The sequence below is a fragment of the Poecile atricapillus genome, chromosome W (genome assembly GCF_030490865.1).
Source record: "Poecile atricapillus isolate bPoeAtr1 chromosome W, bPoeAtr1.hap1, whole genome shotgun sequence".
NCBI lineage: Eukaryota > Metazoa > Chordata > Aves > Passeriformes > Paridae > Poecile > Poecile atricapillus.
Genome location: NC_081288.1, coordinates 87,593,427 through 87,609,398, shown reverse-complemented (window position 1 = coordinate 87,609,398; position 15,972 = coordinate 87,593,427). Strand labels below are relative to the sequence as shown.

The following is a 15,972-nucleotide window of genomic DNA, read 5'->3' as shown; positions in this document are numbered from 1 at the left end:
CCTAAACCATGACACAGCGGCACCTACTTCTAAACTGAGCTTGGAGAATCATTATTCGGACATGATTTTCCAATTATCTACTGATCTGAAGTTTATCAGCTGTTGCAGACTCTAGGATGATAGTTTAGTGCTATAGTGCTTAGTAATTATATAATTTCACATGTGTTATTGATTGTGTGTATTATCTGATTAATTCTTAATCGCTGTCAATTTCTTTTTCATTACCTGTACTGTTTTGCTCTGATGTTTCCTCATAACCAAAGAATGTTAGTTGTCGGGGAAGATGAAATAGGGAAACCTTGTGAATATGACTGTTTAACAAAAGATTCTGAAGGTATGAAGCCTAGAATCGAAATAGAAATGAAAGCTTACTTTGAGTCATAAGATGCTGAGTACTAGTTACTATATGACCAAAGAACAATAGCCTAGCCAGCTAAAGGAGAATCCCTGGTTGATAAAACAATGTCCTTCTGCTGATAGAAAGTCCAAAGGTCAAGAAGCAAGGAAAGAACTTGTAAAGCTTTTTAGAGTTTAAAATGCAACACTGTATGTTAATATGGGGAAGCTCATAGGTTGTATGTAAATTCTTTAGTGGGTGTATTTCATAGTGATTGGTTACTAAGAATTAGAATATTCACTATTGGAAAGCATATAATGGATTGTAACAAGAACCTCACTCTCATGGTCCCTCCCTCCCCATTTCCAACCTCTCCTCTCCTGCTCTCCCCGTACTCTCTCCCCTCCCCCGGACCACGTGAACGCCGAGGCTGGTGGTGGACACAGGTCTCTCCCTCTCTTTACCCTTATAATAAATTGCTTATACCTGAACAGCTTGACCCAGGAGAAGTCTCTCACCGCGAGCGAGCATTTTAGACAGCAATAGTCAGTAATGACAACTTATGTGGTTATTTTACATATCTCTATACAATTTTACAAAACAAAACTAATCAATATTTTGTTTTTCATATCAGGGCATATTCTTCACTTCGAGGTCTCATTAGAACTAATTTTCCTCCTCATAAGCTTTTTTCTCTGCATCAACAGGCGGAAGAACTACCTTGGCTATTAAGGCAACCTGTAGAAGGCTTCACGGTTTTTACTGATGCCAGTCGAAAAACTTCTAAAGCAGGCCTTACTTGGCAGGACAAAGGCAAATAGCTCAGTGAAATCCTTGAGGAGCCATGAGATTCTTTATCACTGAATGAAAATGGATTAGAGCCTCAAGAACTAGACCTGTTAGGATCAGTGCCTGGAAATTACTGCTTGTTCTTTAACTATCTTCAAAATCCAAACTCAACTGATATGAGCAATGTTTTAGTCCCACGTCCCAAAAATAATAGTGTCATTCTTAAACCAAATTCTCCATGGTATAAGAGCATGACTAAATATTGCCATAATTGGACTTACCCTGGGAGTGCTGGTGCAAATGCAACTGTAAGAAAGCTTCCACCAGGTATCTTTTTAATCTGTGGGGATAGGGCAAGGCCCTCAATTCCAAGTAATTCGTTTGGTGGACCTTGTTATTTAGGAAAATAAACCATGTTTTCCCCTAGCATGCGTGAGATGCTGAATCAGACTCTTTGGAGAGCAGGACATAGCAAGAGAGCTAAGAAAGCAATCACAGGCTTGGGACCTGACTGTAACAATAATGTATAGTTTTGGGGTGCTCCAGCATGAATAATAGCATCATTCCTTACTCCAGGTGTTGCTGCTGCTCAAGCTTTGACCACGCTTAATAAGTTGGGATGCTGGACAGTCAAGCAATTAAACATAACTTCAGCTGTTTTAAATCAAATGTTCACTGATATAGACAGTATTAGACACTGCACACTGTAAAATAGAGCTGCTATAGATTTTTTGCTGTTAGCACATGGGCACAGGTGTGAAGATTTTGAAGGAATGTATTGTATAAACCTCTCTGACCATTCTGCATCCATTCACAGGAAACTCAAACTACAAGATAACAGGAAGAAATTGACTGTGAATGACTGAGGTTTAGATGAATGGTTTAAAGGATGGGGAATAACTGGATGGTTGAAAGATGTCGTAAAGGGAGCTTTGTTATTACTATTAGTCATTATTATATTGCTTTGTATTATTCCATGCATAATAAAACTGGTGATCCACTTGGTAGAAAATACAGTAAAGAGGGTTTGGCTGGTGCAAGAAGATGAAAGGGGAATTGTAGCAATGTATCTGAACAACTTAGGCCATAATGTGCTCCAGCCAAACCGTCTGTAGAATTTCTTATCAGACCCTCTGGAATTTGTCAAGGTTGCTGAGACATAAATTGTTCTAAAATAAGAAAGAAGAGGTTGAGAAACAGAAAAACAAGACCACAAGAACCAGATAACAGAGAGTGGTCAGACACCTGGACCATAACCAATCATGTATCCTGAGAAGTGTGTGCTGAACACGTGGACAGTATAGAGGCATCAATCAAGTAACGCGTGATCACGCGCACAGTAGTTTTAGAATCTATAAATAAGTGTATAATGTAAACAATAATCTGCGTAATCATACTGGTTCGTTGTTCAGAGCTCCTGAGCTCCCGCAGCCCGGGAAGATGGTGGAGTCACCATCCCTGGATGTGTTTAAAAAAAGATTGGATGTGGCACTCAGTGCCATGGTTTAGTTGAGGTATTAGGGCATGGGTTGGACTCGATGATCTTAAAGGTCTCTTCCAACCTAGTTATTCTGTGATTCTTGATCTGTTTATCCCCCAGCCTGGACTGATCCCAGGGATTGCCCGACCAAGGTGCAGCACCAGCACTTGGTTTTGTTAAACCTCATGAGATTCCAATGGGCCACTTCTCGAGCTTGTCCAGGTCCCTCTGGATGGCCCTGCCCTTCAGGTGTGTCACCTGCACTACTCAACTTCGTGTCATCTGCAAACCTGCTGAGGGTGCCCTTGATCCCTTTGTGTCATTAATGAAGATATTAAATAGCACTGGTCCCAATACAGATCCCTGAGGGACACCATTGGTCACTGATTTCCACTGAGACTCGGAGCTGCTGACTACAACCCTCTGGATGTGACCATCCAACCAATTCCTTCTCCCCTGAAGAGTCCACCCATCAAATCCATCTGTCTCAAATTTTGAGAAAAAGATGTTGCGGGACTCAGTATCAAAGGTTGTGAGGTGCCCCCGCCCAGAGAGGCAAAGATTTAGTTTCAGATAAGCATTGTTAAAGCCTGGCAAGAGGGAATTCCATCCTCTGCCTCAGGGGATGTGCCCTGTGAGCCCAGGAAGAAACTCCACCCCAGACCCCTTGTGGGGTGTCAGCCCAGGGAGTTCTGATTCAGTTTGAACCCCTGGGGCTGGTTTCTCCCTTGCTGTGTTCCTAGTGGCCCCTGACCTTGAACTCCACCCTGGTTCTGTCCCACAAAACCCATCACCCTGCCTCTGTTTGGGGCTCTCTGTCTCTATATCTAAGCCGAGTTTGTTCCTGTGCTGAATAAATGGTTTCCTGAGCAGAAGCCCGTCTCGTTGGAGTCCCATGTCGGTCACTTGTAACTGTAGCTTCCCTGGACATGATCCTGCTGCCCCAGAACGCAACAAAAGGCTTTACAGAAGTCCACAGAAAGGACATCTGTAGCCCTTCCCTTGTCCACTGATAGAGTCACTCCATCAGAGGAGGCCACTGTGTTGGTCAGGCAGGACTTGCCCTTTGTGAAGCTGTGCTGGCTGTCCCAAATCACCTCCCTGTCCTCCATGTGCCTTAGCAGAGCTTCCCAGAAGATTTGTTTTATTATCTTCCCAGGCACAGGGGTGAGGCTGACAGGGCGGTGGTTCCCAGGGTCCTCTTTTCTACCCTTTTTAAAGATGGGGACAATATTTCTCTTTTTCCAGTCACCTGGGACTTCACCTGAGTGCCATACCTTTTCAAATATCATGGAGAGTGGCTTGGCAACTACATCAGCCAAATCCCTCAGGACTCTGGGATGCATCTCATCAGGTCCCATGGACTTATGTACATTCAGGTTTCTCAGGTGGTCAGGAGCCTGATCTTAGAGTGGGAGGGACTTTGCTCCCCCAGTCCCTGTTCTGCTGTCCATCCATTTGACAGATGTGGGAAGAGAGGTTGGCATTGAAGACTGAGGCAAAAAAATTGTACAGTACCTCAGCCTTCTCCTTGTCCATTCTTAACAGTTTTCCAGCACTGTTTATCAGGGGGGTAACAGCTTCTTTGACGGCTCACAGACCAGTAAAAGTCCTTCCTGTTATTCTTTGCATCCCTTGACAGGTTCAGTTCCAGCTTTCCCTTGACCTTCCTGACCCCATCCCTACCCAACTGGACTTCATCCCTATATTCTTCCCAGGATACCTATCCTTGTTTCTATTGCCTGTGCATTTCCTTCTTACCCCTTAGTTTGACCAGCAGGTCCCTACGCAGACGTGCCTGTCTCTTGCCTTCCTTGCCCAGTTTCTTGCTCCTGGGGATCACTGGCTCTTGTGCCCTATGGAAGGCTTCCTTAAACCTCTGCCGGCTCTATTCTGCTTCCTTGTCCCTGAGGGCAGTTTCCCAGGAGTTCCTACTGACTGACTCCTAGAAGAGCTGGAAGTTTGCTTTCCTAAAGTTCATTGTCACAACTTTACTCTTTCTCTCCATAATTCTACCAGGCACTCAAGTGAGCCTGACAGGCCTGTAGTTTCCAGGATCATCCTTCTAGCCCTTCTTTAAAATTGGGACATTTGCCAGCTTCCAGTCAGCTAAGGCCTCTCCAGATTCCCAAGACCATTCAAAAATCATAGAGAGGCCTTGTGGTGACATCAGCAGCTCTTTGAGGAGCCAAAGATGAAGGCAAAGAATGCATTAAACATCTCTGTCTCATCCATGTCCCTGTATGTGAGGTGACCATCCTCATCCTGTAATGGGCCAATGTTATTTCTTCACTGACTTTTTCTATTAACGTATTTTAAAAACTCTTTTTATTGTCCCCCACAGTTTTGGTGGCTCCAACTCCAGTTGAGCTTTGGCCACACAAATTTTCTCTCTCCAGTGGCGAGCAGCATCTCTGTATTCTTCCCATACCACCTGACCATGCTTCCACTGGGCACACACCTTCCTTTTTAGCCTTATTTCCAAGAGGAGATCACTGTTCAGCCACACTCAGCCTTCTGCTTCACCTGCTTGACTTCCAACATTAGGCAATTTCCTGCTCCTGTGCCCTTAGGATGTGATGTTTAAAAAGTGACCAGCACTGATGGATCCAGCACCTTCAGAAGTTTTTTCCCAGGGAACCTTACTCACTAGTTTCCTGAGCAGCCTGAAGTCTGCTCTCCTCATGTCCAGAGTTGAGGTTTTGCTGGCACTTTTCCTCCTGTCAACAGATTTTAAACTCGATCTCTTCATGGTCACTGTGACCAAGATGGCTGCCAATCACCACTTTGCTCATGAGATCCTGTGCTGACCAGCAGCAAATCAAGGAGTGCATCTTTCCAAGTCGGCTCCCTTAGGACCTGTTCCATGAAGTTGTCATCCAGGAGTTTTAGCAATCTTCTGGACCTGTTTGTACCAGCTGTGTGATATTCCCAGTTAACAATTGGTAAGTTCAAGTCCCCCATAAAGACAAGGGTGGTTGATTTAGAGGTGTTCCTCAAGGAATAATTAATTGGTGTCATGGCCCTGGCTAGAAGGTCTATAGAAGATTTTCACAATGACATCCTTATTATTTGTTTGCCCTTTGATTCTTACCCAGAGGATCTCAACCATGCCATGGCCAACTGTAAGCTCCACACATTCCAGTCCCTCTATTATATACAGTGCCACACCCTACTGAAATGAGAAACATATATGGTTTTGAAAATTCAGAATTTTAGAAGCCTATAATATGTTTAAGCAGGTAGAGGAGAAATAGAACACATAGCAGAAACAGTTTGTAACAAACCACACAGGAAATTAGTTGCTAGGAAAAACCATTAAGATAAGATATATTATGAAAACTTAGTAAAGCAAGACCTAGGTATTGTGAAAACCCAACAAAGCATGAACCTGTAGCTCCAGAAACCAGCCAGGACCAGCTAGGTGGTGTTGAGTGAGACAAGCTGACCCGAAGGAAAGCCAAACCTCCACTGTGCTTGTCCAGAAGCAGAGGAAGAGATACGGCCTTCATCCCAAAGACCCTAGCCCACAACTACCAGGAAGCGTGGCAGCTAATTATAATAAGAAGCAAGAGAAGGCAGAGAATAGGCAAGCAGGGAGGTGTGGGCTTGTGGGATCAATACCTAGAACCTGTCTTGACCAGGTATGCATGGTTTGGAGGAGATATCCCCCTGTGTCCCAGCTGGCAATAAAACATATCTCTGCAATTTTGATTGTCAAGTCCTGATTTCCAAAATCACTACCCACCTTACCTGCCCTTCCTATCCTTCCTAAAGAGACGGTAATCATCCATCATGACACACCAGTCTTGAAGTAATTCAGAGCTATACAATCACAGTCTCCAAGTCTCCAGAAATCCTTGCTACTTCCATCTCAGAAGTACAGAAATGCAGTCTGTACACATACTTTCAGTAATTGTCTCACATTTCTAGGTTATACAAGAAAGATTAGATATAACATCCTTCCTGTATTTTTTTTTTTTTCTGGACTGGTGCCTAGTGCCATTCTTTTTTTCCTCCCAAGCAAAACAATTAATTATTTTGCTAACTTTCTTTATCAAAGTTTGCAATTTTTTAACCAAACTTTCAAGGACAAATGATAGTAGCAACAAAAAGCTCAGTATAGGTAATTGCTGCTTGTCACTGCAAAATTTATCATCATAACCAATCGCTTTCACTCCAAATTATAGGCCAAAACCTCACTGTCAGGGATCACATATTCTAACTAGCACTAATTATCCACATCTCTTAAATACATTTCTAAAATGCAAGATTAGAGTAAGTAAACATCTGGCAAGATTCTTGCAGCGTCAAGAACTGGTCCTCTCAATCAGGGTTTATTAATTTATTTAGAAGTCAAAATGGTAGCATCATTAGTAACAGTATTTCAGTTGTGTGCTTTATCAATGAGAAAAGTAAAGCTAACATACAGGTAAATAAAAAAGCTCTTCTTCCACTTTTTCAGCCTCTCAAATGCTGAAATGTTACAATCTGAATTGCACAATCAGTTGTTTTCAGCAATATTCATGAAAGGTATACCTTCAAAACGAGTTCCAAGACAACCAATTGAAACAGCAGCAACTTCAACCAGAAAAATAATTCAAATATTCTCCTGGCTGAGTGGTTACCGAACAAGTTATATTTCTTTAAGAAGGAGTCTATGCAGCAGTGGGGGAAGATGTTGGGAAATTCTTTTAAATTTCGCACAATAGTATATGATCCCTATATTAATGGTTAATGCTTAGTGTTGTATGATACAGTGCTTAGTACAAACGCCACAGATTACTGTGGCCTTGTGTTAACTCCCTACATCTGTGACTAATAAGTCTTATGCCAACTAATGCTTCCTTGTTTATTTATAGCAGTGATTAATATGTACGAGCAGATGTCTTAGTTTTGAGAACAGAGAGAGAGTGCTGGAGTAAAGAATGATAAGGGAAGTGCATTGTGACCTGATCACATATTTGAGATACTCTCAAGGAGGAAAGATTCATCAGATGATCTGGGAACATAAAAGGGAATTTTGAGGAATGCGATGTTCCCAAACAACCAAAGACCCTCAAAAGACCCCCTACTCATATACAAATATATTCATGGAAATAACAAGCATATATGTGTGGACCTGATTTCTCTGAGCCTGAGAGAATTACAGCCTGTCAGTAGCTGATCTGTTCCCAAGGGAAAGTCTCTTGAGAACTCTCTTGCTCAAGGTCTATCTCTGTAAACAATTTCACTTTCTCAAAACAGTTCTGTACAACTGTAGATAGTGTGTTTTTCTTTTGTCCCACCAATGAGACAAGAAGTGGTGTTCCCTTTACCAATCATGTTAAACCTGTAGCGTAAGACCCTATAAAAGCTGAAAAGTTCAGGGAATAAAGGCCCTTCCTAGCAACTCGTTCTGGTGTGCGTGCTGTGAATGAATCCACGCTTCTACATCGTGTCCAACAGCGACATATATGCATGCATTAGGGAAATGTGATGAAAATTAGTTTCAGGAATATAACCTGGTCTGTTAGGTTACTGACAGGCATGCTTTGAGGAGAATTCCCCATGCATCCAGTGCTGCTAATAAAGCAATGTTTGCTTCTGTCCTGGGGTGACTTTATGATACTAGTATCCCCAATCGTCTGGTTTATGTTATATATTAAGTTCTGTACCTTTAAGACTGGCTCTGAGAGCAAGAGAGGGGGAAAAAGAAGCCGCAGTTTGTGTTAAAGAAAATATAACTCCCACACATCTCGCTCCTGGACTGTGTTGTCTGCAGCACAGACAGACAGCGGGACAGAGCTTCTCCCTGGCTTTTAGTTAGTTTTAGCTAGCTGAGGCAGAGGAATTCCCCGGACCTTTGTTTTTTTCCTTTTTCTTAGATCTGTGCAAGCCTGCTCTGGACTGAACACCCAGCCAAACCCCGGGAGCTCACGCCTGTGGCCCACCGGGGCCTGGGCCTCGGCACTTTCCAGCGCTGGAGGGACTGATAAGAAACTGAGCGAGCCGAGCTACACCACATAAAAAAGGACTTTTCTTCCTAGATTTGCCATCCCATCGAACAGCAAGAAGTTTTATTATTTAATATTATTCAATTTTCTGTTAAATAAACAGCTTTTTCCACTTCTCTCCAAAAAAATTTTTTTCCCTTTCCCGGACCGGTTGGTGGGGAGGGGCATTTCCCTGGGGAAATCCCCATTCAGAGTTTTCCTCCCTAATTTGCCCTAAACTAAGACATATACAGCTTTTGGCGCCCAACGTGGGGCGAGAGAAAGTGGAAAAACCTGTACTGATTGTTGGTTGTATTTTTGGTTATATTTATTCTGTGTTAAGATAAAGCAGTCAGTAACCATGTTGTTTGGATACATAATATCTCTCGGGGTGGAAGCCTTCATGTCGATCTGATCCCTAGAATTTTTTGAGGTTTTAATACTTGTCTTTTCCCTCTTTCACAATAGAGGGGCATGAATTAGAATGGTTATTGTGCTGGGCTTGGTGATAATTATTTGTAGGAAGTTTATAAAACTACTGAAGTTTCTGTCAGGTATGTTTGGCTTATGGTTTCTTCGCCCGACCCTGCCTCCCAGTCCCAGTAGCACATTTTAGGAGTTTATTGGTAATTGTACCCAGTTTGTTAGAGGAAGAGCAGGGGATGAGGCTTTTCAGCCTTTTCTTTCCTTTTTCTCCTTTGAATCTGTTATGTCCCTCTTTGAGAATATCCAGTTTCCCCTGAGTGTTAAGGATACCACTTTCCTGGTCACTTTCCTGGTAGTTAACCTAAAACTGTTTGGAGCGTTTATTTCCCAGTTTTAGGTAACAATGGTAATCATGTATTTGAGTGGAAGTAGCTTAGATTCACAATGTTGTTAAACTGATAAGCTCAAACATCAATTTTGTGTACAGAGTTAAAGAAAAACAAACACATGTAGTCTCTGCCATTTACACAAGTCTCACAAGTCCTTTAGCACAAAACCTCCTAAAATACTGATGATGCTGGCATGCTATACAATTACTTCTCACTTGCATTTGAGCCACACTTCTATCACTGTTTACCACAGTATATGCCTGCAGAAGATGAACTACAGTGATCATTTAGCAGTCACAGGATCATAGGATAATTCAGTTAAGAAGGAACCTCAGGAGGCCTTTAGTTGATCCTTGTGCTCAAAGCAGGGTGAGCAAGACAATATGTCCCGGTTTTGACCAGGACAGGGTTAATTTTTGCAGGAGCTGTGAGGGGGCATAGCCAGGACCCAGAGGTTATTCTATACTACCTCATCATTGCTGGGGGCAAGGGGAAAGGGAGTGTCTTCTGGGAAGAAGTGGCTTCTTCCAGTGGAGTACTAAGGAGCAAAGGAAGCCATCCGATATTGTAGGGGGGTTTCCGTGCAAATAATTTCCTTTCTTGTAGCCTTTGTCATTAGTATTGTTGCTGTCACTGTTCCTTTTCCTATCTCATTGTTGTTTCCAGTAAATTGTTCTTATCTCAACCCATGATCTTGGCCTTTTGTGTCTCCAATTCTCCTCTCCAACCCACCACAGCAGGAGGTGGAGGGGAAAATGGGAGAGTGAGAGAGTGGCACATAGTTTGGGAGAGTCTTGGTGGGGGCACTGAATTGGGAAGTATCACTCCTAAACCATGACACCATGTTATGCAGGGCTTATCCAGACAGATCTTGAAAACATCCAAGAATGGAAAATGCACAGATTCTCTGGGCTTTTCCAATGCTCAACTGTCCTGATAGTGAAAAAGGTTTTCCTTATATCTAGTCAGAACCTCCCATTTCAATCTATGTCCATTGTCTCTCATCCTTGCTCCACAAGACTGTGGAAAGCCTGACTCAAGTCTTCCTGATAATCTCATATGCATGAGGAAACTGCTCTAAGGTCTGTCTGTCCATTGCGTGCCTCAGGGGAGACAAAGAGTTACATTGTCCCACCCCAAACCCCTTGTGAAGGGCGGCCCAGGTGTTCTGATTGGGTTTGAGTCCCTGGGGGGTTCTCCCTTGGTGTGTTTCTAATGGTCCCTGACCCTGAACTCCACCCTCAAGGGTGGAGACCCTTAAGGTTGTGTCTCTCAAAAACCCCTGCTCTGCCTTTGTTTGGAGCTCTCTGTTCTGGATCTGAGTTTGTTCCCATGCTGAATAAATGGTTTCATGAACCGGAAGCCCGTCTCGTGGGTGTTTCATGCTGGTCCCCAGAATCCTACTGCTTCCCTGGACGAGATCCTGAGGTTGCTGACTGAAACATCATCCCATCTGTGTGTCCCTGTCATCATCATCATCATCATCCACATCCCCCCTCAAAGACTTGTTTTATCCAGGCTGCACAACCCCAATACCCTCACCTTCACTGGAATCTCCCCCATCTCCTCCCGCTCCACCTAATCTGACCACCCATAAAGATTTAATTTTGTTTCAGGATTAAAGAGAAGAAAACACTATTGCATCTTTTTACTATTGCCATGTAAATACATAAGCACTGAAAACTTAAATTAGCAAGAATATGCCCAAACCCCTACCTTACTAAATCTCATCTATCTCAGTCATTGCTTCTTAGGGAGAATATTAAAAACAGCAGTATGCATTACATATTTTAGCATAAAGAATTATTTTATCCACTGACTGACAGATTACCTTATTCCTTCTCCACAGCTAAGGTTTTCAGGCTTCATTTATGCTATATTTATTGTGTCCATTGAACTACTTTTAATTTCATGTTCATAAAATTTGATGATTACAATCAAGACAAGCATTGCATGTTAAAACACTTTTGAGCTGGTTAAGAATTCAATACTTGTAAATGCTGCCTTTAAATATTTTCTTAGGTAGAGCAATTGAAACCATTCCTTTAAAGAATTTAATCCTCATATTGGAAAGGATTTAAAATTATTCTGTCCTTCATGAATTTGATCTTTGTTTTGAAGTATGATTAGTCAATTTTTGAACCTTCAGAAATTTCTTCTGAATCAGGGCTCAAAATAATTGTGTATCCAAAACTTAATGACATACTCTTTAGTACTATTGGAATACAGAAGATGGGAGAACTAACTAAATACCTCTTTAAACTCTGTGTTTTAAAACTGGGAAAAAAATTACATTGATATATATGACTGCTAGATTACCTTTAAGGGTTCCATCACTTCCAGATGGAGAGCAGACTGACTGTGGTGACCTCAAGGAAAAGGATGCAGCATTCCTTACTGAAGGATCGCCATCCTAAAATGACCATGATAAAAAAAAGAAAAATCATGAACACTTGATAAAATAAAGACTGAAATTAGTACATATACTGATAAAATGGACTGAATGAAAAAGCATACAAAAAATATTAGAAAAATATTTATTTAAATAAAAGACTTTGACATTTGGACTGCTATTAGACTACTGTATAGGCAAAATTCAAATAAACAATCAGCCTTTACAATTTAGAACCAGAATGTGCACACAAAAAAAAAAAAAAAAATCCACATATGTCTTCCAGCTAAATAAGCACTTTGGGTTGACATTAAGATTTAATTTAGAAGTTTTTTGTTACATATAGTAAAGAGCTGGAAAACAGAAAGATAAACTCTACAACACCAACTGAAAGAAACTGAGTATAATAAGTAGATTTTTCTCTTTTTAAAACAAATTCAGCATTTTTTAAATTAGGCTACCCTTAAAGTTTATTAGAATGCCATCTTACTTTTACAGTTAAGCAAACCAAAATTTGTATTCATACCATCCAACATAAACACATCAGGATTGAACAAAATCTGTAGCACACCCACTGTGGCAACTGAGATAGATGGATGGCAACTACACACTCCCTTTGACAATGGCCAAACAGCCAATTTCCACATGCATAACAGTAGATCAGCCACTGCACATTATGCCTTGTGAAGGCATAGTTCACACTGCTTAAGGATAAAGAAAATAGTTTGATATTTATGGACTGAAAGTGCTTACAAGGCAAAGAATATACATTTATAAGAAACCAGATTTTGTAAATTTCATCATACATAGGCATTCACAAAACAATTAAATTACATTTTTTCCACTCCCACAGCAAAATGAATCTAAAACTCATGATGTGTTATTAATTACACTTATTTTTCTAACTGCTTGCAAAAAGACTTGTTGCCTGGTGAGAAAGCCTCATGTGCAAAGAAATCTAATATTCTGATTCAATGCAATAAAAAGAATTATAATGTAAACTTACGTGGTTTTTTATTGCAAGTCAAAATGACTTAATTTGCTGATGTAACAGTTACTTGTTTATTTAATACACTGAAAGTAAGGAGTTGATTTTTTCTAACATGAATTCTCTTTGAATTATAACAAATCTCAAACGCACCAAAATACTGGGGGAAACAAAAGCTCAGTAACTTTTATAACTATATTTTTTATTAGAACAGGAATAGTCCTCTACCCACGGACTGCCAAGGACACAGGCAAAGACATCTTCTATTAAATTAACTAAACTAACTAACTAGGTAGTTGACTTTTCAGGTACACACATGCCATTCCTGAAAATTTGCCAGCTACTGTAGAAGTCCTCATTTACTGTTTCCTAGATCAGAAGTTCATCAAAAGTTGAAATGTAAATACAAACTTCTATTCAGGGCATGTTAGAAAGCCAACCCTGTCCTGGGCTGCACCAAAAGCAACGTAACCCAGCAGGTCAAGGGAGACGATTCTGTCCCTCTACTCTGCTCTCATGAGACCCCACATGCAGTGCTGCCTCCAGCTCTGGAGTCTCCAGCACAGGAAGGACATGGACCTGCTGAAGCAAGTCCAGAAGAGGCCACCAAGATGATTAGAGAGATGAAGCACCTCTGCTATGAAGAAAGGCTGAGAATTAGGACTCTTCAGCCTGGAGAAGAGAAAGCTCCAGGGAGACCTTAGAGCAGCCTTCCAATATCTGAAGGGAGCCTGCAACAAAGCCAGAGGGACTCCTTATCAGGGAGTATAGCAATAGGACAAGGAATAAGGGCTTAAAGCTGAGAGGGTAGATCTAGATTAGATGTTAGGATAGAAGTCTTCCATGTGAGTGTGGTGAGGCCCTGCGACAAGTTGCCCAGAGAAGCTGTGACTGCCCCATCCCTGGAAGTGTTCAAGGCCAGGTTGGATGGGGCTTAGAGCAACCTGGTCTAGTGGAAGGTGTCCCAGTCCACAGTAGGGGGTTGGAACGGGATAGTCTTTAAGGTCCCTTTCAACCCAAGCCATTCTGTAATTCTCAGGTTTCTCAAAAAATGGTCCTTTACTTGAGTATATGCACAGTGAGCCTTCCAAGTATATGCTTGCTGATTTAGTAGAATCAAATATTGCAAATAAACAATATCCTGCAGACATGCATAACTTTTAAAGAACAAAATCCTAAAGCTAAGAAAAAAAGATAAACAAAGTTATAGATTTTATGATTTAATAATCCTTGTTCATAACTATCTCTGCCAATGGTTACACTGCTTTTAAAAAAGGTGCAACATTACGATTAACTTGATTGTTCATATATAAATGTAAAACTTGAATTACTTCAACTTGTTCAAACTGTTTTCTGCAGGATGGCTACTGAAATCAGTTTTTAAAGGCATACTTACTTTTTACCCTTGGTCTTTTTCCCATTAAACTGAACAATGATGGTATGCTTTATGCTTCCATAGTCAGTCAGTTTTGAATGAGTTTCATAGAATTGTTAAAGTTGGAAAATATCTTTAAGATCATCAAATCCAACCAATAATGCAGAACCACCATTATGTTGACCATTAAACCATGTCCCCAAGTGCCACATCCACACATTTTTTGAATACTTCCAAGGATGATGACTCAACCACTGCCCTGAGCAGCCTGTTCCAATGCTTGACAACCGTTTACATGAAGAAATTTTCCCTAATATCCAATCTAAACTTTCCCTGGCACAACTTGAGGCCATTTCCTCTTGTCCTGTCTCTTATTCCCTAGAAGAACCCAACTCCGACCTGCCTCCACCCTCCTTTCAGGGAGTTCTACAGAGTGAGAAGGTCCCCCATGAACCTCCTGTTCTCCAGGCCAAGGCCCCTCAGCCACTCCTGGTCCTCCAGATCCCTCCCCAGCTCCATTGCCCTTCTCTGGACTCGCTCCAGCACCTCAATGTCTTCCTTGAAGTAAGGGGCCCAGAACTGGACACAGAATTCGAGATCTGGCCTCGCCAGTGCAAAGTACAGAGACAATTAATCACTTCCCTGGTCCTGCTGGTCACACCATTTCTGATCCAAGCCAGGATGCCATTGGCCTTCTTGCCTGCCTGGGCCCACACTGGCTCATGTTCAGCTGCTGTTGTTCAGCACCCCCAGGTTCTTTTCCTTGTGGACAGTTTTCCAGCCACTCTGCCCCAGCCTGGAGCTGCATGGGGTTGTTGCGACCCAAGGGCAGGACCTGGCACTTGGCCTTGTTGAACCTCATACAATTGGCCTTGTCCCATGTTTCCATCCTGTCCTGATCCTTCTGAAGAGCCTTCCTGCCCTCCAGCAGATCAAGACTCCACCCAATTTGCTGCCCTCTGCAAACTTACTGAGGGTGCACTTGATCCCCTTGTCCAGGTCATCAATGAAAATGTTAAACAGGACTTGGCCCAATACTGAGCTTTGGGGAACCCCATTAGTGACTGGCTGCCAACTGGATATGATTTCATTCCTGACTACTCTCTGGGCCTGGACATCCAGACAGTTTTTTACCCATTGAATAGAGCACCTTTCCAACCCATGGGCTGCCAGCTTTTCCAGAAGAATGCTGTGGGAAAGTGTCAAAAAGGCTTTATTGAAGTGCAGCTAGACACATCCACAGCCTTTCCCTCATACACTAAGTGGGCCACCTTGTAGAAGATCAGGTTGGTCAAGCAGGACCTTCCTTTCCTAAACCCCTGCTGGCTGGGCCTGATGCCCTGATTGTCTTGCATGTGTTGCATGATTGCATTCAAGGTGATCTGTTCTATGACCTTCCCAGGCACCATGGTCAAACTGACAGGTCTGTAGTTCCCTGAATCCTCTTTCCAACCATTCTTATAGGTGGGTGTCACATTTGCAAACTTCCAGTCCCCTGGGACCTCCCCAGTTGACCTGGACTGCTGGTAAATTATTGGAAGTGTCTTGGTGAGACCCTCCACCAGCTCCCTCAGTACCCTTGGCTGGATCCCATCCAACCCCATAGATGTGAGGGGGTTTAAGTAACATACCAAGCCTTTTCCTCATCCTTTGTCACTATGTTTACCTCCACATCAAGTACAGGATGGAGATTCTCCTTGACCCTCTTTTTGTTGCTGATGTATTTGTAGAACCACTTTTTGTTGTCTTTTACAGCAGTAGCCAGATGAAGTTCTAGCTGGGCTTTGGCCCTTCGAATTTTCACCCTGCATGACCTCACAA

At 42.2% G+C, this 15,972-nt stretch overlaps 1 protein-coding gene across 4 annotated transcripts in view; it reads right to left on the bottom strand.

Moving 5' to 3' along the window:
* LOC131592495 (nipped-B-like protein) overlaps positions 1-15,972 on the bottom strand; it is a 210,338-nt gene that overhangs the window by 137,796 nt on the left and 56,570 nt on the right. For all 4 annotated transcript variants that reach the window (XM_058864040.1, XM_058864037.1, XM_058864038.1 and 1 more), the window contains exon 8: positions 11,716-11,809. In XM_058864040.1, coding sequence (XP_058720023.1) covers positions 11,716-11,809 — 94 coding nt within the window. The remainder of the gene's footprint in view (positions 1-11,715; positions 11,810-15,972) is intronic.